General features: G+C 35.8%; 1 protein-coding gene across 1 annotated transcript; it reads right to left on the bottom strand.

The window, feature by feature from the left end:
- Positions 1-344: 344 nt before the first annotated feature.
- LOC104640536 (uncharacterized) lies at positions 345-25200 on the bottom strand. Its single transcript, XM_075758207.1, has 14 exons — positions 25027-25200; positions 24328-24517; positions 24047-24123; positions 23651-23791; positions 13600-13675; positions 9888-10019; positions 8911-9034; positions 6408-6468; positions 6258-6304; positions 5713-5788; positions 4651-4752; positions 3196-4119; positions 2239-2349; positions 345-1087 (listed from the first exon to the last, which is right to left on the bottom strand). Exons 3-14 carry the CDS (start codon positions 24073-24075, stop codon positions 775-777), a joined length of 2136 nt encoding a protein of 711 aa, XP_075614322.1. The 5' UTR covers positions 24076-24123; positions 24328-24517; positions 25027-25200; the 3' UTR covers positions 345-774.
- Between the last annotated feature and the right edge of the window lie 24 nt (positions 25201-25224).

The raw sequence follows: 25224 nt of genomic DNA, 5'->3' as shown, positions 1-25224 counted from the left end.
ATGACACATGAGCTACCTCAATTGGATGTGTTGCTGAGAAAATTTGAAATTTACCTTCACTGGGCTACTCTGAAACATAGATAACCTATGGGATGAGAAAAAAAATATAGAGTCAGGATGGGATACTCAGATTATTGAAGAACAAGCTTGTCATTTACAGTATTCAAACTCCATTTGCTTCCATGTTCTTAGCAATCTGGGAAAAATTCTGCTATGAAAAAAGAGTGCAATTAGGTCAGTTCGGTTGATGGTACAGAGAATCTGGAATTAAACTGCAATGCTGCAGACACTGTTAGGGATAATTCAAACTGCTATTTTCAAATTAAAGGATGACATGGACATAATTTTGCTTTGTTCATTTCATAGTATTTTTTCTACAATCTCAGTGCTAATCTACCTGATAGTGCAGTATTTTATTATGACTTTTGCATCTGGAAGTTACATACATTTTAAAGAAATATAAAACAAAAGATACAATTACAATCATTCAGAAAAGTTGTTTGTTTTAAGGTACAGGGTTCCAATTTCACTAAAAGGAAGGACTACTTTAATTCCATGTGTACTGAGACCTTGTCTCCAACTACACTTAACAAATACACCCTAATAAATTTAAAGAACCAAACACGGTAGAAACTAATCTTACCATAGAGACCTGTTCTCTACTACGGAAATTTGCGCTTTCCTAATTTGTTTTTAAAAAAAATAAAATTGGTCCACATACAAAGTAAAATGGGTAAAAGTAAGTCTAAGCTGAGCAAACACTGTACTTTCTATTCAGTTCCAGTTGTAGCGGTCTCTTGGAGGTAAATCATAATGTGTTCTCTCATCCTCTTCAGGTCCATAATCTAATGGCAGACCATAATTGTAATCAACTGTTACAACTGGTAATCTTTTACTTTGTTCCGTCTCTCTGATTGTTTCACCTTGAAAAGGTTTTCTTTCGTAGTCTATTGAACTATCTTCTTGGTGGACAGATGAAGATGGATGCATTGTTCGTGAAGAATATGGTGCAAATCTGTTTTTTCCTCTATTAAATTCATCTGAGGGATGCATCCTCCTATTGTGTTCAGGACAATTTGGTCGATTACTGTAAGAAGAACAAATATGAACAATGAAATCCTTAGAGATAAAACAGTTGATTTATTGTTGGTGACCACCATTAGAAATTAAACTTGTGTAACTTTGAAGGAACAATTCAGACCCTCATTCTTGTTTTTAGCTCCTAAAATTAAAATCCTCTCCACTGAATGTTGCAAACTTGTTTATATTAATTTTTCAATTCTAGTGATTAAAATTACAGCTCTTTTTAGTAAGTAGTTCCACTAGAAGATATTTTGTTTCAAGTGATGTTTCTAATTAATTCCTGTTTACTGAGGGTTTCTTTACCTAGGGGCCATTTTTGTCCCTAAACTAATGCTTTTATTTTTGTGATAGTCTCAACAGGCAATAATATACTTTGGATTTATATCTCCAAATATTTTATTTACTAATTCCACTGCAATAGAAGAATAACTCCCCTACAAAATACATATGGAAGGATCTAAAAATGCATATATGAAATATATACTTCTTGTTTTGGATTCTCTCTACTCTCAAGTACCTTCCTTCCTTTGTAAAATAAGTGGTGTATAAAGCCAATTCAGAACAATCTTTATAATTTTAAAATCTTCTCCCTCACTGAACCATAGATTAATTTAGACTGGAAAGAATCTCTAGAAGTACCTAGGGCCACCTGCTCTAATTAGACCTCAAAGTAGGTCTAATTAGGTGAGTTTGTGCAGGGGCCATGTCCAGCTGAGTTCCAAGTTTCTCGAAGGATGGGGATGCTGCTCTGGGCAACTTGTTTCAGTGTCTGAATATCCCTCACAGTAAAACTCATTAGCTTGTAGTAGATGGTAGTTATGAGTTAAATATAGCACCTGTTTTTTGCTTTTTTGCTTACTGACAATAGCTTCTCACATTTTGTAGTACCTTAGCTTGAACTGTGCTTGTCACGTCAATGACTTGTGTCAGGGATTCTCAAACCATTTCATAGTCACACTCAAACTCAGTATAGATGGACCACAAATTAGTCACGTTATTTGCTCAGTGTTCAGATTCAATGGTTTAAACTGCACTTAAGCAAAAATATCATGAACAATTTTTACACTGTGCAGTTAATTTGGTTTTTTTGTTTAGCTGGGAGGCTGGGGCAGTAAGAGTATGAAGTCAGAAAACAACATGAAATCTGATATTTACCTGTAACTTCTGTTAAAGTCATCATTATCAGACCCATAATCTCTGTGAAGTGAAGGAGATGAGGAGAAATGAGGTTCTGGTACATTTTCATGGGAAGAAAAAGATAGACTTCTGCAAATAACCAAAAGAATCGCATGTTAAGAAGAGTACAAATGGTTGTAAGCTTTTGAAAAATATGTGTTTATTAAATGAGATAAACTTTTAAGTACATTTTAATCAAAAGTAAAAAGATTTTTAACAAAAACCTATCTCAATTGTATTAACACTTCGAAATGGTATGCTTCATTGCAATGATGTCATATCCTCTGTTTCAGCTGTACAATGGAAGAGATTAAATTGAACTTTACTAGCCAACAGATATCTGAAATACATTCTGAACTATTAAAAATATTTTGAAATATATCAGAATCCAATAGGTTTACTAATAAGTGATATATGTATTTGGGAGAGCATGATGCAAGTTCAGAAGCAAAGGGATTTCTAACAAATTACTAACTCATGGAATAAACAAATGCAAGTCAAACTTCCTTGTAGCATAGTTGTTTATCTCTGTTTGGCTTAGGGCATAAATAAAAATTCATATAGTCTTCTGTTTTGAGGATTGTTTTTTAAATGTAAGTTTCTATACAAAACAAAGTGGGACAAAGAGCTTTGTTTCAATCTGACTCTAAAAAGGTAAAGGAAACACATAAACTTTAATTTAAAGAAGCAGAACCTTCTAACTTAGGAAACATTGGCTTTCAAAGCTGCAACACTGCAGCTTACAATCAAACACTTCCATAACTCAAAATAAAAAGAGTTCATTAACTGATCATTTGTAGATGATTTTAAAAGGATGATTAATTGATTTTAAATTAATTTATTTTAAAAAATAATTAATTTGAAATTTAATTTAAAAGTGGTGAGGTTTAGACTTTTATTCTCTAATTCTGGTCTTATAGCTCAAGGATGCTTTACCTGTCTGAACACCATTCATGTGGCAAGTCATCGTGACCTGGACGATCATGAAAAGGTTTTGGCCTTTGTCCATGCCCTTTATTAACATAATCAAAATCTTTTAACTGAGTCTGTTCCTGTAAGTCGTCATAAGGCTGATGGTCATGAAAAGGTCTACGCCTTTGTCCGGGACCTTTATTATCATAATCTTTTAGTTTCATTTCTGTTTGTAAGTCATTGGGAGGCTGGTGATCATTGAAAGGTCTCAACCTCTGCCCACGACCCCTGTTAACAAATTCAAAATCTCCCAATTGCATCTGTGGCTGCAAGTCATCATGTGACTGATAGTCATGGAAAGATCTCAGTCTTTGTCCAGGACCTTTGCTGACACACTCTAACTCTTTCAACTGCATCTGAGTCTGAAATTCATTGTGAGATTGGTGGTCATGGAACGGTCTTCGTCTCTGGCCACGGCCCCTGCTACCAAAATCATAATCCTTTGACCGCCTGTCTTCCTGCAAATCACTGTGAGATGGATGGTCAGGAAACGATCTCTGCCTTTGTCCACGGCCTCTGTTAAATTCAACGTCCCCTGACTGTCTCTCTGCCTGTACATCATCATGAAACTGGTGTCCATGAAAAGGTCTCAACCTTTGTCCAGGTCCCTTGTTACTGAAGTCTAGGTCCTTCAGCTGCAGGTCTTCTTGATAATCATCGTAACACTGGTGATCAGGAAAGGGTCTTCGCCTCTGTCCTGGTCCCCTGTTGTAGTCCCAATTTCTTATCTGCATTGGTGCTCTTAAATCATCCTGAGCCTGATGGTCATGAAATGGTCTTCGTCTTTGTCCAGGTCCCTTATTAATGAAATCAAAATCTCTCAACTGTATGTCTCCTTGCAAATCATTGTGAGAGTGGTTATCATAAATTCTTAATCTTTTCCCAGACCTGTAAAGAAATTTTTGTTTTAAATAAACGTCATTCTTATAAGCGTTACAAATCATTAATGAAAACAAGATTTTTAAACTAAGAATTGATATGAAAGACATTGCAAATACATAGGTATCAAAGCTACTAAGAATCCAAACTGTAAGTAAGATTATAAAACTTTCAGTGTCATAGTAGAAGCTGTGACAAACATTCATTTGTAATTCTATAGCACTTGTTAAACAGGCAAAACCAGTGACTTAATTAAAAATAATTGCAGATTACTGTAGAATCATAAACAGCACAGCCAAAGTAAAACTCCAAATCTTTCCAAGTGAACTAATTACTTATGGACTTCTAATAGCACATATTCCCTTTCTTTCCCTTATTTTTCACTGTTTCATCAAATTCTATAACTATATTTTGCATGAGTAGGCTACATTCATTAAATCTCTTTTAAATTAGAGTATCTATAGTATTTTTAATAAGAAACAATTATCTTTTCCACTGTGTGGTTTTTTTGGCTTTTAATTCCATGTTTGAGCCTATTACCCCTGAAAATCTTCATTTGGGAACCCCTCTACAGGTCCTTCCATTCCGTGTGGCGGGGGAAGAATATCTTCATTTGAATCCCATACATCCATTCCAAGGTTACTAAGAAGAATAAAAATATCTCACATAAACTTACTTTTTTAAAACATACCGTTGAGACAGGAAAAACCCCACATAAAATTCTTCAGTTTAGAATGACAGAAATTTTTGTATGTTAGGTTAGATTTACAGACATTTATAACTTAAGAAATTTTAATCTTGTAAATTTATTTGAGGAAGGGCTGCAGGGAAAGCAAAGAGAATACCTAAACTTCCTAAGCTTGGAACAACATCCTAAAGGATGTGAGACAAGCACCATACCTATTTAAAAATCTGACACAGGACTAAATCATGCATAGACTATAAAACAATGATAGAAGTAAAACAAAGGGCATTCAATTAAACTAAAAAGGTGCAAATCAGTCAGGTATTATTTTAAAATCAACTTACTGCTACAAGATATCATTAGCACAAATAATTTAGGAATACGTAAAGGTTAGCTATTCTTAGGGGAAAAGGATAAGCATAAAATTCTTACACCCCAGCAATACAACCATTATGAACAGAAGAGTTGAGAACAATCTTCCACTTTCCCACACTTTTCATTCCTAAAACTGTTGTAAGTTGTTTTTTTTTTTTAAAGTATCTGGTTCTACCATGCCAACAACAGCAGGCAGATCATACAGCTTATAAGGAAATCTTTGCAGTGGCTTCTTTCAGCTTATCTTGAGAGAATATAGACTCAATACACTTGTGACAGTATGATAAAACCACACCGATGTTCAACAGTAGTTGTCAGATTTAAAAAAAAAAATCTTTTGAACCATATAAATTCAAAAAAGGAATGAAGGAAGTACACTGCACTTCATGTTCTTCATATCATAAGTCTTACAATATATGTGTAGTCACGTATCAAAGGTTTAAGAGGGTGGTAATTTTGGCTTAGGAGTGGAAGCGAAGTTTTCAAAATACCAGTTCACATACTGGAAAATCTTAACTATACAAATAAAAGCCCTTGTTTACCTTCTCATTGGTTGTGTTCTGAGATCCGTAAGATACACAAGACCGTCCATGCAATGACCTCTAGCATCACCAAAAGCTAAAGAAAAAAAGATACAAGTCTAATGAAATGTGCTCCAACTGAGCCACAGAAATGTGAAAGGCAAGTTTCTGTTCACCGTGAGATGCTGAATTTGAAACAGTTCTAACTTGATATTAAATACTTCAGCAAGCTGGCAATATGGCAGGGTTTTAGTTTGGGTTTTTTTGTTGTTTTTTTTTTTTTAAACAACTGAAACTAGTAGTGGTAGCAATCTCTGACTGAAAACCCTTCAAAATGAAAGGAAAAAAATTTTAAGCAGCTGAAATGTACTCCTACTATGCTGTCAATTTGCTAATGCTCAAGTCTTGCCTGGAATAGAATCAACAGTTAGAGAAAATCTTCTATGGAAGCCAGCACATGAAATATCTCTAAGGATACTAAAATAGAATTGTAGTATTTGTGAATACAATTGTAGTAATGGTGAATTACAGCCCAACACGTGCCTTAGTTCAAACTGTATAAATACCTTGAATTGCTGCCTCTGGATCCCAGCCTTCAACATCTATAAGATATCTAAAGAAAAATAGGATTAGATTATTGTCCCAAAGGGATTACAAATTAATATAAGGACACTATCTTTTTTGAACAATGATTTCTGGTTTTATACAAGCCTTACCTACATATAAGGTAGCCAGTTCTATTAATTCCATTAGTACAGTGAACGCCAATGAGTTTCTCTATGAAAAAAGGAAAACACAGTCTTTAATAGTTAAGCAAGTGAAATTACTAAAAAATTAGTGCAAGACAAAAAAAAAAAAAAAAGCTGTACTTTTCTAGCAAAGTAATGATAAATAATGCTTGCTATTTACAAAATTATACTGTCACGCCTGTAAAAGAACAGACACATTCAGACTTTATCCTCTTCACGCTGGATCTCTAGCAGCAGTTAGTTCACTACTTCCAAACCTGTGAAGACTGAGATTAACTCTGCAGAAGGTAGGTAAAAAGAGAGGAGCGATGACAGGTAAAGCAGCTGGCCTCAGCCAGAACTGCAGTAACAGGAGAAAAAGAATAAAATATGGTTTTGAAAGCAAATCTAAACAAGCAAACATAAATTTGAGGAACCTGACTTACAGATTCTCGTAAAACTTACAAAAAGGAGAAAATAAACATAATACCCCTAGGGTCTAAGAGTATGAAATACATTACTAGAAGAATTAATTTAACTGGACTAAAAATTTGGATCATTACTGAGATGAACCATAGACATGAGGAATTTAGGTTCATGCATGCAGAAATGCAGCTCTCTAATAGGAACCAGTAATCTCTAAAGAAATCTTGTCTTTTTTGGAAAGGTTATACTAATCAGCTAAAGGCTAAAAACCAGAATAACATACTATTATTAGGGTGTGTCAAATGAGGTATTTCCAACAGAAATAGGGAAAGACTAATATGATCATGCAAGGCACTGATAAAACCTCATCCAGACTATTCCATACACTTCTAATTACCCATATTTAATGGAAAAAAAAAATCAAATTGAAATATGTATAGAAAGGGCTACTATGATGGTCACAAAAATGTTTATGAGAAGGGGCCTATTTAGTCTGCAAAACCAAATCTGAGGTACTGAATATAATAACGGGCATGGAGAACAACAATACTTAAGGGCAAAGATGGCATAAAAATAGATGTATATCAACTGATTGAGAGTTTTAGGCTAGATTTCACATGAAAAAACTTTAATCATCAGAACAACAAAGTTGTGGCAGAGACAAAGTACTGACAGATGGTCTTTGAAATGGGACTTTGAAAAATTTTTGAATGAGATAAAATACAACTGCCACAGAACAGGACGGTCACATTGCCATAAAAGTTTATTATAAGTTGGTGTCCTAACAACTCAGACACTAAGAAAACCTCAGCTTCTCAAAAACTGCATGCAAGAACAATCCAGAGAAATTTTAGGGGTAATCTAAAACAGAGAGCAAGTTACAACAAGTAAGTTAATATAAAAATGAAAATTCTCCCAACTCTGAAGTTACCCTACCAAAGTGGTCTTACTAGCTGGAACTGCAGGTCTTCATCCAGTGACAAATTAGGAATTGATTCTCTCAATTCTGAGAATCAGAAATAACTAAATTCAAATACAGACTATTCTTTGTCACACAAAAAGTCACTAAATCAAAACCAGAAGAAAATGAATAATTTCCAAGTAATTTCCCTATGCCAAAAAAAGAGCAAAGGAAGAATTTACATACTAACTTCCTGAGTAAGGACAAAGGCTCTTCTTATACTTTTTAATTTTCGCAGCACTTCTAATTCAAGCTCTCATTCCTGAGATATAGGTCAGAGCTCTTTCACAAAACAGAGTTGACCATCTGCAGCAAAAACTATGCACTTGGGCAGTTAATATCTTTACTTTCTCACAGAAAATGCCAAAGTAATCACAGCAAATAGCATGAAAAAGCTTGAAACATGTCCTCCAATATTGGATAGACAGTTACAATCTGCCTACAAAGAATCATTAGCCAAAAGAGTAAGAATGTAAAAGGTGCACACAGGCTGTGGCAAAATACATGCAAATTTATTTCCACAAAAAGTGCTTTACACCATCTCAGCAAGAACTGTATTATTGCATAAACGCTAAATCAGCAGCAGATCCACACTGTGGAAACATTGACACTGTGTCTGTAATACGATTTTTAAGAATTGCTAGGATATAAGGGCAATAATGGACACATAAATCAAAAAACTGCTACGTAAGACTAAATGGACTTAAGTTGCTCACACGTATCAGTGCCCAGTGCCATGAGAGAAGCCCCATGCTATTCAGAACATCCATAAAGGGCTGGCAGCTACAACACTAAGCTGATGGTAGACGGCTTGGGTCACAGATGAAAGCCTTGTTGCAGTTGCTTTGACACGTAACGCAAATATAAGTATACTACTATTAGGAAGGGCATTTAAGTCACTAGTCATTTTTGAGAAATACATGCTTTGAATGCAAAAGAGATATGTAGTGCTTCACAGAATGTACATTAATGACAGTAAAGTGGAAAGTGCTATGGAAAACCTGACATCCCTGGTGTCTTAAATATCTACTGAAATTAATAAATGATAGTTAGCACTGAAATAAAATTTTTGGTATTTTTACAGCATAAGATGCTGATATTTACCATTTCCCACATTTTCCCATAGGAATTTTCTGACCCACTTTTTGAACTGTAGGATAGTAGCATTATCGGGGACTTCAAGTCCAATGGTATAAAGTTTCTTATACTGCACGCTTTTAGGTAAATCCTAGCAATAAGAAGGAAAAAAATAGTAAAAATTATTGAAGTCTTGCATCAATGAAAAACCTTAAGCAGCATCTAACATAACGTCAATGTAAAACAGTAATTCAAATCCTGAGTAGAAACTGAAAACAATCTTGACACAATTCTATAGATACACTCTCAGAAACTATCATTTACATTTCCACTTTAAAGACCTAATCTCAAAGAACAGTTTCTACAGATGACTTATTTATCCCTGCTAATGAGGCATCACAGTAACTAAAGAGACCACATTCTTGTAATTCCATTGTAACCCATTATACAATTATTAGCAATATTTGTTCCTCCCACCCACAATCATATATATACTCACATATTTACTCCCTTAATGCTTACAGCCCACGCACATTCAAAGATTAACATTCAGTGATAACATTGCTATTTATTTTCCTTTTCAACAGGAGGCTGATTAATCACGGTTGTTTGGACCACACTGGTAAAAAAATTTGAAATTAATAAAGTTTAAAAATGTACACTTTCTTAGTGGATTCCACTATGGATCAGTTAAAAAAACCCATAGGAATAAATGAGAATGTCTTCAGGGCACAGACTGTAAGTCTTCCACATCTTTTCTATGGTGCCTAGCACTGAAGTCTCTCTCCATTACTCTGACTTACCATAATACAAATAAACCACAGATGCAACTAGCTGGGAGAAGGAGTTATTTCCTCTGTAATAAAACATTTAGTTTCTATTGGAGACACAAAATAAGTCTAGATGGCTCACTTGTCTCTTCCAGTTCAAGGTAAGCAAATGCATAAATACTTTAAAACAAAAGTTGCAGCAACTAATTTATTTTGTTATTATGCTTGTATTACCTTAACTTCATAGTATCGTGTGGTATATGTTAAATCAATAATTAATCCAAGCTCCACATTTAAGGCTTTCATAGCAGCAATTAAGTCTTTTGGTGTAAATTTCTGGGTCGGGGTAAGCCTCTGGTTAATTGCCTACAATGAAAATGGAAAAGAAAGAGTTTCTTTTTAAGTTCTAATAACATTTGTAATATTCAGCTGTTTTAATTAGGACTAGGAAATATCAGTATTCAAAAGGGAATGTTTATAGTATCAGAACCATATCCATGTATTAAATGGATAAAAAATGAAAAGGAACTAAATAAAAAGAAAGCAAGAATTTGTCATATATTCCTAGTCAGATGAAAGACAAGAAAACGTGTGAGAATTTCCACTTGTACAATGTTAACAAACATTATTAAAATAAGCACTAATTTGATAGACACAAAAATCCTGCAAAATGCAGCATGTATGTACTGATTTTTAAGTAACCAGACATCAGCAAAAAGTAAAACACCACAATCCCCTTTCCCCCAGACATACTTTGTCCTGCACAATAACACAAAATTAACAGTGTATTTCACATAAAACATTAGAAGTTGTGATACAAGAGTTCATTTCTTCTAAAGGTTTTATCTTTCTTCCCACAAATGTTGTGCAGACATTTTTATCCCGGCTTCATCTCTTGGCAGAGTGTACTTGCATCTCATTTAGCACTGGGAAATATTAAATGGGACTAAAATACAGTGACTAATTGGTGGGTAATGAATAATTAATTTGACAGAAACAGTGGGAAAAAAATGTTTACTCACCCTATTGTAGCTGTGTTTTTTGAAATGTGTTCTTCACTCTAGGTATGAAAATGCCTCATATACGCAAGACTGGATTTTCTCTGAATAGCGTGCTTGTCCATTGTGAGAGCCTTTTGACACAGGCTCAGCCACAACCAATAAAGACAGTGGCAAAAGATGCAGCAGCCTCAACCACCTCTCAGTTCCTTTGTCAACAAGAAATTCAAGCAGACTGGACTCAGAACTAATGGAAAGGAAGGCAGCCACAGACCACATACTTCTCAGAACCACAGATGCTATAGGGTAACTAACCATTCCTTCTTTTGACTGTATGGATTATAATCTAAGATGCTAGCAAGCATTTATCTCGAGTCTGGAAACAGAGACAGGAAACCAAATTCAAGAATAAACAGCAGGACAGTTCTATCAAAGCTGCTATGTGATTAGGAAGCTTGAGCTAAAAAGAGTAGGGTAAAAAGCATATAGAAGTATTCAGTCCTATGTATTTCAGATACTGGGGCACTGCTGAAAAAACAGTGGCAGTTGTTGAGGTTCAAACAAAACAAACACGAGTCATTCAGCAGTGACTTTGAGTAAAATCTGAAACTGAACTCAGTAACTTTGAGGTGACAACAGTGAATCTGCACAAGGTCTATGGCAGAGCATTAAAGAATGTTTTCTTTTACTATGCGAAGTCACACAAACTGAGGTGGAATACAATTTACAAAAATAACATAAAAATATTGCTTGATTGAATAAACACTTAAATGTGTTATGGGACTATTTTGAATTTTCTGAAAAACTTCTGCAAGTATTCAGTAGTTTAGGTGTTTAATTGGTCTCTGAGAATGTGAGAAATCTGTATCAATTCTAAAATCCTTCTATGGCATGGGAAAGAACTTGCCCAGTCCTTACCATCCTACAATGTTACTGTTGGCATTACAATGATGATCTGAAAGGAAAGACCGAAAATCCTTCCAAGTAAACCCATGATCTTAAAGCCTTTACCAGCAGCACATCTTCTACTAAAACAATAACCCTTGAGTCTTGAAATACTGAAAATGTTTTCTCCCTTTGGGTGAAATCACCAATCAATTTCCTAATAGGTAGCAAAGAAGGAAACTCCTGCCTATTTAAGAGGTCTGTTACAGCAATTTAATAATAGGACTTGTGACAGACTATGACCAAACAGGTCTTCAGCATTTCTGGATGGATTTACTGACCCCCACCATCTTTGCAAAGACATCATAGTTTAGCCAGTTATGCATTTTAAGCGTATTGTGTCACAAACTCCACAAGTTTCAAGCACACAGTCTCTGGCACACTTGTCTTGCATAGTCGAGACTGAACAAACTGAAGGGACAGAAATGTTACAGATTTTGCTTTCTTGGGTACCAGACTTTATATCTGACCAAGTTCAAAGACAGCTTCACAGAACAGGGATCTATGTCCCAGTGAGATCAGAAAGAATGGAGGCGAGCAACACACTAACATAGAGTGCCTACTTGTGATATATTGCTATAAACATTCTCTGAGCATGTTGCCCTTTTTATGATCTCTGGTGAAGCTCCTTTCCAGTCTATCACAGGAGCTACAGGGAGAGTGAAGTTAGCAATGAAGTATCTTCCTCTGAAATCTGGAGTGTCAGAGACCTGGAAATAGATACAGTGAATAAATCCTGCCTAGAATAGTGCATCTATGCAAAAAATTGGTGCTGGATCAAGTGGAATTATAGGAGCTGATGATGCAAAAAATCCTCTATCAAATAGCTCAATAGCAAAGAAGCTAATTATAGATCTACTGACTTTTACATTCACTGCTAGGTCTGTTCACTGGTGGTCTTGGTAGTAAGACACACGACTATCGTACAATCCATCAGCACCATGTAGAACACGAACAACGTCAAGTATGAGATCCTTGGTGTCAAAGGAACCAAACCATCATACTAAAGCTGTAAAAGCAGCTGCAGGAAGCAAACCCTGCAAGCATTCCACTTCAGTCAACGCTGATAAAAGTGAACTGAATGGTGAATGAAAACGTAATGGGCACTAATATACCCAAAGAACCAAACTTTTTTTGTATGAATACCAGAGTGCAATCTGTAGACAACAGTTTAGAGTATTTACTCTTAACTGCCAAGTTTATGTCTAGCCACTGAACTTTAAAAGAGCTTAGAAACTTTTATTTCCTGTGTATCTCAAGCAAGGACTTGTAAGAGTTAATTTATACAGAACGGCAAATTTGCCCTATTTGCTCTCATTTGTCCTATGCCTCAATCCACCAAAGAGCTGAAGAGTCTAAAAAAGACAGCCTCCACATTTTGTTTTGTCACAAAGAATGAAAGATCTGATTCAATGTATCTAATAGATTAAGATGGCACTCCATGTTAGTAAGAATCTAAAGGAAGTACTAACACATTAATAGAAATCTATGAAGACTTCTTCTTTAAATATATTGCATTCCTCCAGATCACTGAAGCTTTTTGCTTATGAAATTGGTAATCTGAATCTATAATTTTAAAAGTACTGCAATGGCTGGTATCCTTTAATGAGTGCTTGATTTCTGTAAAATTATATTTTGGCTTACATTGCCTAGATTGTTATTCATATCATAACCCCTTCCACATAATTTTCTTACAACAGTCATGAAAAGATGTTAAATAAGAGAATGAATCTAGGCCACTTAATAGTGATCAAATGAATCATGCTGATTAGAGATTTTGTGATTTTTAAAAGATAAATAAAAAAGAGTAACACCAAACACAAAAGTTTAAGAGAAAAAATATAGAATATTATGTAAAAAAGCCACTAGTAGATGACTGAAAAGGCTAAATCTGAATAAATTTTTTTCATAAAACTTTCCTGAAGTTTGTATGAATATTCATACTATTCTTCCTTACTTTTGCAGTCTAATAGACCCAATCTGTAGTTATGTTTTATACATACCCCTTTTAAAGGTACTTTGAAGGCAATAAATCTAGTTCCTGGTATAGGCTGTCCAACTGGTGTCAAACTCCGCCATCTGCAATGAAACAAATATTTATTTTTAAATATTTTCAAATGATATGATTCAACAGAAGACACCGCAGCTTCATGTAAAACTTAAAAAATCTTCTTAGGATTAAAACTTTGATAAGACAAAGCACATAAAAATTATGCTCCTCTAAAATGATAATAAGAGTTATTTCAAACTATACGAAATGTTTTACAAATATCAGGCAAATCTGGTGCCACATTTCACATCCTTTGAATATAACGGTTATTTCAAACTTCTCCAAGCAGAAAGATATGATAGTTATCTTTTTTTTCTATGATGGGCCATGCAGCTACTAGAATAATATATGAAGATTTAGATTTCTGAACAGCAGGATCCAAAAGTTCCTAAAATTCCTTGACCACATAAGCAAGCAAACTGACCAATTAAATCCTGATACGTAAGTAAAATATTTTTAAAAATCCATCTTCCATTAGTAACCTGCCTATTTCACCAAGAAACAAAAATCTTTTTAGAATAACTATAAAAATTTGTTATTATATATTTGAATAAAATTAATAGATCAGCATTATTTTGGGATAAAGGAAACAGGGAGTTGCTGGAAGAGTATCAACAGAATATTGCTACAGCACTGACTAGGGCAGAAGCTTATTTAGCACACTACACAGCTTAAATAAAGACATTTTTATTGTTTCCAAGTCTAAAGTCAGGAGCTGTAATAAAATGAATTTTTATTCCCCGTAGAGCACCACCACAAACATGCAGGATTGCTGCTATTATACAGTAGAATTATGTCCCCAAATCTGCAATTATTCCATGAAGTGGTTTCAAGGTATCATCAGGACATTTGAAAACAGTCTTTTTTCTTCCTCCTTCTTCAACTTCCAAAAAATTCCTCCCCTCAAAATGGTAGGACAGCATTTACAAACAAGTAGCACCAATATAAAGCAAAGCAGATGGGTAAGGTTCAACAGGTTAAAAAAATACTGTTTTATTACAGTTGGTGTAAATTTTTTAACTTGGCTGAATCAAACACCTTTAAGAAGTTATTATATGCTTGCATCAATCACTTAATTGACAAAGAAATGCAAAGTTTACTTCCATTAAAAACACAAAGTTGCTTCTTTTTCAAAGAAAGACTCTTGATTGCACTTTCTCTAGGTACTTGGAAAATACAGAGAATATTCCATCACACCAAAACTTGGCCAAAATCACCTAATGATTGAAGGTGATTATATGAAGATATGAATATATATCATATATATATTCATTCATATCATATGATATATATATCATATTAATATGAAGATTTTTTTACAGCGCTCAAAATGCTAGTAATTCCAAAACCACAAAGAACTGGTATTCACAAATTCTACACTGTACTGAAAAAACTCTTGATATACCACCTTTCAGAGATTTCAGGTTTTTTTAAAAGTATGAAGAGTTTATTTGAAGAGGAAAACAAGTTAATCAGCAGATAAATTTTACCTTCAAAGAGGTAACTTACTAAATTTAGGACTTTTATTTCGTCTCCTCATGCGAGGACAAATTATCTCCATGACCTCAGAAGATGCAGCTGGATGACTTAAAATCTACATAAGCTTTTTGCATTTTCCGCTAGGACCTCAACTATTAAAACACAAAACATTTTCATAAGATTCTTTAACACTGGTGCCCATTCATTTACAATTTTCTAAATTAATGTTTTAATTAATCTCTTCCTTTAAAGGGAACATCCAACAGCTTCTAGATTCCTTTCTGATTTCCATAAAATCACATTAATTTATGAAATAAACTGAATACTCTGTGTTAAAATATACTCACCACTGAATATTTCGCTTTGTTCACAATTCCCATATAGGACCATAACAAAAACTAGATGTTGGCTGGCAAAATTCTCAATAAAATGTCCATAATTATACTTGTCATAGTATATAAATAATAACGTGACCATTCATAGATGCTTGGAAGTAACAAAGGAAACACTTATAGCATGGTGACCAGAAGCATAACTGATACTAACAAATCATGTAACAATCTACTACATCAGTGTCTTTAGCGCTAACTTAGCTTTTTCATCTTCATCATGAGCTAAAGAACAGATTGAGGCTCACAATGTAGACATACAGATGCTTAGTTTAATGGATAACAAATGAAGTAACAAAGGAGTAATAACAACTCATCATTGGGAAGGTGGTTGCAAACAGCTGTCACATAGAAGACAGATACAAGGTGAGATGGTATGAGGACAAGCTAGAGATTAAACCACTGAGATGTATTTACAGTAAAACCTTTTACTGCATTCTAAATTACTACAGAAACTTTGTACCTCATAATTGCAAAGACAGAACAAAAACAATCTCCTACTTCATATATTCCCTTATTCCCTCAGCTTGGGATAGTTGCATACAGGGGAAAATAAAAAAGAGCACATTCTCAGTCACTGTAGTTTGAAAGGCATTGCTCAAAAAATTACATGTAGTGTATTATAGAAGAAAAGTATTCTAACTTGAGAAGTCTAAGTGAATTTTTGAGCTTGTAAACTTTGGAGTCTCGTAGTTGTACACCAGCTGTAAAATATGAAAGCAAAAATCCGAGACTATGTTCCATTTATTCTAGCTTAAAATACATAGATTGTACATTAATCAATTAAGATCATAAACAGTGTAAATGGACTGAAAATATTACTGAAGCTAACAAAAACCACAATATAATGAAATATCTTAGTTGCAAGAAGTGCTCAGTTAAAAAAAAAAAATAAACAAAACCTACACAAAACCTATGAAATCTGCCCTGTGCATAGTTTAATTTTATCTCGTTCACTTCATCTTAGAAAGGCAATAAATGCTGTGAACATTATTTAGATGTACATTTAATCCGAACTACTGTTAAAATTAATTACAAAGTCAGGTTTAATACCAGCTCCTGCCTCTTGCTAATTTTAATAACTCTGGAAATTACATGTATTTATTTAAAACAAGGAAATACTCTTCCTGCTTTTGCTCTTAAATTTCCAAATAGAAATAGAAAATAAGCTGTACCTAGAGATACAGAAACTAGTGAGCAAAAGCTGTCATAAAGATAAAACAAACAAGAATACACTATTTTTTTCTTCAACCTAGTTCAACTACTCTTTGGTGTTACCTCTACCAATAAAATGTACTAATTCTTTACAAAAGTAGGATTTAATCTGACAGCCAGCCATATTCATAGACACATGTTTAGAAACATTTTGAAGGAAGGCAGAAGTAAAAAATGCTGACCACAAAAGACCAGTTATGTAGTAAGACAATTTAAAAGATGCCATAAATTAGAAATTCAGATTATTTTAAACTGCTTTCTTTTGGAAAACTATCAGTGTAAATATACCATGATTATCATAAACATGAGCAATTAGGGGCCAATAAGAAATTATCAAAAAAAGGCTTAAAAATCTTATTTTCTTTAATCAGCAATGTAAAAAATGCTTTGTAAAAATTCTGAACTTTTTTCATATTAAGGGATTGACAAAATAATGCACCAGGATTACACAGTGTGTAGTCAGACCTTAGTAAACTCGGGTTTTTATTCTCCTGTATTCAAAGCCGTTTAAATCCTCCCAGAAAAAAAATCTGCAAACTCAGCAAGAAACTCAAAAGCTGCTGACAGCTCAATGGTAGAAAATGAGCAGAAGGCACTCTTCATCAAAAAATATAAAGGGTATGTGTTCCATGTTATGTTTAAAATAATATTTTAAAAGGAAATTTCAGCATACTGCTGCCAAACTAAAATATATCTCAAATTAAAACCAGCAGGCTGAAATTAAGCAAAGATTGGCTAAGGAAATAAATTCAAAATTCTTCTGTTGTCAACAAAGGAATATGGTTGGGAAGTATAGGAGACAGGGACTAAAGAAAGTAAAACTCTTACAGAAGAAGTCTAGATAAAGACAGAAGTGACCAAAGACAAGTAAGCTGCAGGTGGTCACATAAACAGGAGTGACAGAAGCAAAGACATAAATAAGCGTTTTAACAAGTATCAATGAGTATTGTGACATCTTTTGTCTCCTGCTTGAACGTAACTGGAAGAAAGCCAGAAGTCAAAGGTGTTACGACAAGACTTGGCACCATCATCATTCCTGTACCAATGACTAAATGTAATAGAGGCTTGAGTGAAAAACAAGCTGGACATGAAGTAGCTGAAAAGACAGCAGGAAGAGTTTCCTGAAAGAGGCAGTGGTATTTTACCGAGACACAGGCATGGAATTTATTTCTAAGCCTAGAAATAAATCTAGGCATTTGCTTCACAGAGGTAATAGCTCTGGCCATAGAACCAATGGCATTCACATTAGAAAGATATTGTGATAAGAATCTAAAATGGAATCATGTAAATTCAGAGAAACACTGCTTCCCAACACAAATAATAGTCAGAAGGCGGCATATCCAGGAAGAAACTGAACTCTGAAAAATTCTGTACAAAACACAATGGTTGTCAAATTGCAGACAATCTAGGTCAGCATACATTAGAGCAAACTACCATCTTAAAATCTGTGGTATTTCTGGTCTTTTCACAAACAAACCTCCTTCAGAATTTCAAGAACCATGTAAAAATAACTGCACAAACTCTTAAGTTTGCATCAAAATAGCTATGATAGGCTTTCATGGGCTCAATATGGTAATTAAAATTTTTCCGAACTCTAAACTATCCAAAGCCACAAAAACCCAAGAATTTGCACGTTCAAGTAGCAAAGTAATTAAGAGAGAACAGCACTTAAATAAAAAGTGACATATTGTGGACACATGATACATTTTCAGTTACAGCTTTATTTTTCTAAGTTTTCAAAAAGGTAAACAATCCCTGGACTACATGCAGATCAAAACCGGAAAGTCAGCAAAACATATAAATTAACCAATTATGTAACTATTTAGCTTTTGCAGTTCCCACTTCCCTATCATGTTTTGTCTTCATCACTCCCCAAATACCATCAATTATTTTAAAACACAGGCAGAATTTTGCCTGCTGTTCTAAATAAAACAATCACTTCTTGGTTGAGAAAAAGTGTTAAAATCAAACTAAAATGTCATTCTCCTTTCCCTTTGAAATTTCTGTGATGCTTGCATAGCTTCCAGTTGAATAAATAAATACAATTATTACTGATACTACAGACTCTAGATAGCTAATATGTTATAGGTTTTTAAGGCTAGTTTACATGAAAATATATTACTCTGCTTATCCATTTTAATTTACATGAAAAGCAACTATGTTTTATTGTCTTTTTCTTTAATTTAAAAATTTCAGAGATTTTCAGTAAAACAACAGAAAAGAAAGTAGTTTCATGCATCCTTGTAAAAGTTTACAAGATATGCGATGTAGATTAATCCAAGAATCTAGCATCAACATGCTTTGTAACAGCAGCAATCAGTGAAATGGCCTTTGTTTGAGGACAAAAGAAAAAAAACAAACAGCAACAAAAACTTAAAAACTTTTAAAAATCAATCAGCTCTAAGACCAATTAACTGAGGATTATCAACAGGGCCTGCATAACAGCCTCCAGCTTCAAGTGGGATAACAGAGGACATTATAGAGACGCCCATGACACAGACAAGCTTACAGTAAATTTCAGTAAGGCAAAATGTAGTATTCATTCCGAAGCCTCTTTAGTTAAGCTGAAAGGTATGCTGAACATCCAAGCAAAGAACATTATAATAGCTATATTTTGCATATATCTTGCTATTAAAAAATAAAAAAGTGATAGCAAAGACATTTATGTAAGTTTTTAAATATACAAAACTACATATCAATGAACTGCAAAACACAGCACAGATTGTAAATATCAGTAGTATCTGTAATTATTCAACACAAATTTGAAATCTAGTTAAGAAAACTTTATTCAGTTGAGATATGAGCATAATCTGTAGTTGTTAAAATAAATCTTACTATGGATCTGTTCTAAAACTTAGAAAATTATACTGGAAATTATAGCTACTGCATCCCTGTAACAGAAATGTTAAACTAAGGTGTGACAAAACTGTGTTCTCCACACCCGGCTCTACTAAAAGTTTTAACTGAAGCAGATAAAATATGCAGCTGTATGTAATTCAGATTCAATCATTTAAACAGATGGATGCCTTACTATTTATTTTCTCTTGTAATTTTTTAAAAGAAAAATACTAAGTTACACATGAAGACATTACACACATTTTTCATGGCAAGCTAGACAAGAAAGCTACTAAATAATTCATAGGTACAATACAATGGAATCAGTGAATTGGAAATAATTTGGAAGTTTCATGCCTTTAGTTTGTCAGATCTCAGTGACAGATTTATATAAAAATATAGAGGACAGCAAACTGTCAACAGATACCCTACAAGTTCTTCATGGCAAACAGTTAGAACTCATTGGTCTTTGGGAAGCTTAAACCCACTTTAGATTGCCTATGAAACTGATGTTTACATTAGCACATACTAAAAAAACGAATAAAATCTCTATACTGTAATACCTCTACAGAGTAATTATGGTATTTTTGACAGGAAAAAACCTGAAGTATAAAAGGAAGGAAGCTCTCTTATCTTACATTTCCAAGTGTGTAACATTTAGTTCAGCAATAATGTGTTCCAGAATTCCAGAGTAAGAGAAACTAGCACTGAACTCTGGGCATCAATTCAGAATTATTTTCATCTGCTTAATGATTTAAGGGTTTCTACAATTCTGGAGCCCCTCGTGAGCATCTACGATTATGAAGCAGTTACATGTTTAGAACTTACTCAGGAAAGTAAATTCCAAAACACTCAAAAAGGATAATTATTCTAACTGTAGAGAAACTCAAGTCTGAAATACTGTCAGCTGTGACAAGATCATATAGAGAATACTACTTGGAACCTCTTCTCCTTTTTCTTGGCTACTGATGCTGCATGACATACATAGAGTTTTATTTTCCAAGTGGCTTTCATACCTCTATAGACACCAGCTTCACTACTATTCAGATGAAGAAAAGATAGCCTTAAAAAGACCATGACATGCTGTCAAGACAGAACACACACTGAACATGTCAAAAGCGGAAGGGAGGATACATAGCTCTTAATCATCTGTTACTACACAGATTTCTCACTTTGCTTTTCTTCAACCCCTGTAAATGGGATACAAGTAAGTCATAGCTTGTAAAAAAAAATACTGTGGATGTAAAACATGGGAGAAAAGTTTCCATGCCATGCCAGTCAGTAATTGCATAGCTTTGTACTCGTGGTGTATTGTAAGACAAGATATGGGCCTTCAACTCTCAGAGTGATGTTACCATTACTCGGATATTGTAAGAAGTAATTTCCCTCCCCACATTTTTAAATGCAAACATTCTATGCCTGATGGTATGAAGCACTTTTACTTTACAAATAAACTCTCATCTTACAGTAACTCTTCTCTCCCATCCACCCTTGAATATGCAGTCAGTTATGCCATAGTCTTTAACATTGCTGTCTAAATGAAAATGCTGATGCTTTTTAAGTCTGCACAGGAACAATTCAGTTAAACAAGTATGTTTATGGTACATAGGCTGAAACAATTCAGCTTTGTCCTTATAATAAAAAGATCCTGCTCCTGGTATTTTTTTTTATACCATTTAAGGGAAACATGCAAGAAAGTGACATTTCTGCAGATGCTTTTCAGAACTGAATCTGAGTTTATGAAATTATACACAGACTAGGATTTTGGATGCTGAAGCACAAACATGTATAAATCTGTAAAAAAAACCATAGTATTTTATGACTGTTTGTTACATAACTTGATTTTTACTGGCTGGTTCTCAAAAAAACCATCATAGTATTTAACTACAGAAGATTTCTAACCACTTCAGACACTGTGAAGAAACAGAACTTAACTCCGTAGTGGGAATGGCAGTGCAAGGGGTCACTTGAATCCATCTCTTATACTGATGTCTCACTTCCTTACAGAATTACTTCTCCAGCACTGCTTTCCAGGATGGAGACTGTAATGGACACTGTACACCTTAGCTCTGTGCCAAGACATTACTGGGAAAGGGGAGAAACGCTTTTCACCGTGAAGCAATACAGGAAGTCTTACTTCCAGTTCACTTTCTCCTCTTACTGCTGGAGCAAAGACAGTGCAAACAGCATCAGATCAAACATTCTGGGCTAGGGCTAAGTAACAAGGACACAAAACCAAGAGTGGGCCAAGAAGAACAAGGTACAAGACTGGCAGTGCAGATCCAGTGGTAACACTGGCAATTAATACCACTTTAATATTACTTTAGGTGTTGAGTACACTCAAAAGTGCTGATATCTAGCAAGGTTGTGCAGTGCTATAGCACAGCCCTTGCATAAAGGCAACTTTATGCTGCAGACACAGTATTGTAAAAGGTGATAGTAATTAGCTGAGCAGTTAAAAAAAATAATTTCTTGTTGCACTATTCCTAGCTACTTATAACTTAACTGAAACCTCAAATTTATTGTACTGCTTCAATTAGCATAATGGCATTTGGATTAAAACTTAAGAACTGTATGAAGAATTAAGGCAGTAACAGAAAGACAATCTTAAAAAATGTCTATATGTCGTGTGACTTTCTTTTGTTTATCTACTAGCGTGCTTCTCTCGTAGTATCATTAGAACCAAAACTACTGTTAGATTTATTGCTATTACAATCCTGTGATATGATTGAGGTTGTACTTCCATAGTATGCTACCGTCTGGACTGGTCCTTATGCTATAATGTTCCACAACCTGACTTCTGCCACCAACTGTTTCTGGGACCAGTAAATTACACATGCAGGATCACCTAAGTTAAAATTAGTTTTCCTTAAGTCCTCTTCTATGATTCACTGCTATTTTTTCCTGGTGTCCTAAACTAATTCAGAGTGAAGAACTACAACATGCTGTGCTAGCACAAGGATGACATCAATGTACTACTGCATGAGATTGGTAAATTGACAATTCCTTAAACTCCTTTACTGCAAAACCCCTACTACTATGCATGTCTAGCCTGATTTGTTAATAGTATCAAAAAGTAAGTATCTGGAGAAGCTGAAAGCACTTGAGTATCATGAGCTTTGTTATATAGTAACACTAACTTTATAACCAATTACTCCACAGTAGATGTTTCTCTCCTTGAGAGATACACAGGTATTAGTTTCCAATCATAGAAGCCAAAAGTATAGTCCACTGCTTCTACCATACTTAAGAGAAGAAATGCAGGTAGCCTGAAAGCTGCTCCAGTTCAAATGCAAGGGGGAAAAAAGAAGGGAGAAAGGAGCACCTGCTTCTCAAAGTTTTAGTAGTAATTTACAAGTATGGAGAAAACAAGGCAGACAGTTATTATTTCAGGCTTTCTGCATTACTACTTGCAAACCTAACCCACTTTAGCTTAATTTTGTCCAACTTTTAACTGAAATTTCATAGACACTTTCAGAGAAAGACATGCTTAAACAGCTTTTGTTAAATTTTATTCTAGTTTTAATCCCTGAGTTTGTCAGCTATGAAAAAAAAATTCAAAATTTCTTGAAGTTATTTTAAAAATTTTGTTCATCTTTTGTTTCTATTTATTGCTTTTAGGCCAATATAGTTTGCAGAAAATCATGCTTTTTGTATTTTATTGCCCCTCCTAAGAATAATAAACTTAATTAACACTTCCCTTAATTAACACTTCTTAATAAACTTAACACTTCCCTTAAAAACAGGATAACATCAACCTTTCCTCAATAATGTACAAACTGCAAGTTATTGTCCCATTACAGTGTGCCTTTATATCTCAGCACACCCTCCTATCCAAGAAGTTTGTACTGATGTCAGCAGTAACACATGGATTAAATGTCTAAACTTGGACTTCCTTTTTTCTTTTAGTAGAACTGAAAAATAGAACTGTATCTATTTTAAATGAGATCATTCTGCCTCCCCATATGCACTCCCAATCAAGTCATCAGAAAGCCTGTATAGTGCATTTGGGTTTTATTATTATTTTTTGCCGATACATTTCTGTTGTCATCTTGTTAAAAACAAAAATGTGGGATGTTTCTGAACCTGAATCCATGAAAATATTCCTTGATCACATGCATGCAACCACCTGCTCCCATCTTTTCAGCTCTTCCTCCACTCCTGGTAGCAAACATCTGAGCAGTCAGAAGGATGGACCACTTTCCCATTTCCCCAGTAGGTATATACCTGGGGGGTAAGAAGGTTAGGAAGAAGGGACTGTGTTTGGCTGATGAAGAAGTGTTCACAGACAGGCTGGAGCACTATACTCACCTGGGGGATGAAGGGCTGGGTTGTTCCTGTCTTGGAGAAGATACCTACCTTACCTGGCTGTAGGTAGTGAAGATGCTTGTGGCAAGCAAGCGCCTGGGGCTGTCAGCGCCCCTTCTCTGTGGGCAGGACTGTGCCCGCTCCTGCCTCTTGCTTAGTGTGAGGGATACTTACCCATCAGGGATAGTATTCTTCTTTACCATGCTGAAAGCAGGAGCAGGCAGAGCAGGAGACAACGGTGAAAGTGGGCACTGCAGCAAAGGAGAGAGAACCGCGCAATTAACACGGTGCTGATCTCTTTCTCCATCAGTGGGCCTTTTCACAGGGCTGACTCTCAAGTAAAATAAACCAACCAGTCAGCTGAGGCTTGAAGCCATCCTGAACGACTTCTGCAGCTTGCAAGCTAGCCCATTTTCTCCACTGCTACAGTATGACAAGAGGGAAAAACAACTCACCTCTCCTCTCCAGGAGATCAAAAGAAACAGAGAGGAGAGGCAGCAGGTTTCTAACTCAAGCAGCAGAGCTACGGGGATGAAGATCTTCTCGGCAGTCCCCTCCGTCCCTCTCTTGTGGCGTGGAGCAGTTTGTTCTGCCCTTGTGCTCCCACAGCTAGAACTCGTCTCAACGAGAGAAAACTCCAGGCAGCTGCAAGAGGCGAGGCCGGCACCTCAGCAAGGGAAGGACCATCACCTGCCCCACTCTAACCTAAACGGGTCCGATCCCGCTCGATCCTGGGCACCGTCAGCGCCCACCGATCTCTGTGGGATCAGGGCAGGGAGGAGAGGGGTGAGGGGAGCTCCCCTGCTCCGCGGAGGGCCCATGTCCGCCGCTCCAGAGAAGACGCCTGAGGCTGGCGTGAGGCTCCCTCCTCAAAGCCGCATAACCCCGCGAACGCAGGGAGCCCCGGGCAGGACCAACTCCGAGGCCGGCTCGGGGCACTCTTAGCAGGAGGCGGCCGAGCTCGGGGGAGGAAAAAAAAGAGACCGGGGCGGGGAAGGGGGGGGGGAGGTCGCGGCCCGACTGGGGGTGGGTGGGGGGAAGCAAGCAGTCGGCTGTCGGAGGGGGGGTGGGCTGCAGCAGGAGTCGGTAACAGGGAAAGGCCCAGACGCCGGTGACGCGGGGCGGGGAGGACCGGGGCTGCGAACGGCCCGTACCCTGACAGGATTTCCCTTGCAGAGGAAGGTTGTTGCGAGACAGAACGTTCCCGAAAAGGTTCCGACTGCGCCTGCGCTGCAGCCGGCCAACTTGCCGGGAGGGGGGAATGCGCCTGCTCCTCTGGAGCCGGGCCGAGGAGTGCCAAGCGCGCATGCCCGACAGCTGCCGGCGGGTATGCCGGGGAACCGCTCCGAAGC

This window comes from Balearica regulorum, chromosome 7, assembly GCF_011004875.1.
Source record: "Balearica regulorum gibbericeps isolate bBalReg1 chromosome 7, bBalReg1.pri, whole genome shotgun sequence".
NCBI lineage: Eukaryota > Metazoa > Chordata > Aves > Gruiformes > Gruidae > Balearica > Balearica regulorum.
Note: the sequence above shows the minus strand (reverse complement) of the source record. Positions and strands in the feature narration are given on the sequence as shown.

Bases quoted from the DNA above. Each gene is read 5' to 3' on its own strand.
- LOC104640536 (XM_075758207.1), bottom strand. From the start codon at position 24,075: ATGGTAAAGAAGAATACTATCCCTGATGG. The intron at 9,035-9,887 runs GTAATACAAGCA...TCTTATTGCTAG, and splicing joins CACGATACTATGAAGTTAAG to GATTTACCTAAAAGCGTGCA. The intron at 6,469-8,910 runs GTAAATATCAGC...CTTTTTTCATAG, and splicing joins ATGGGAAAATGTGGGAAATG to AGAAACTCATTGGCGTTCAC.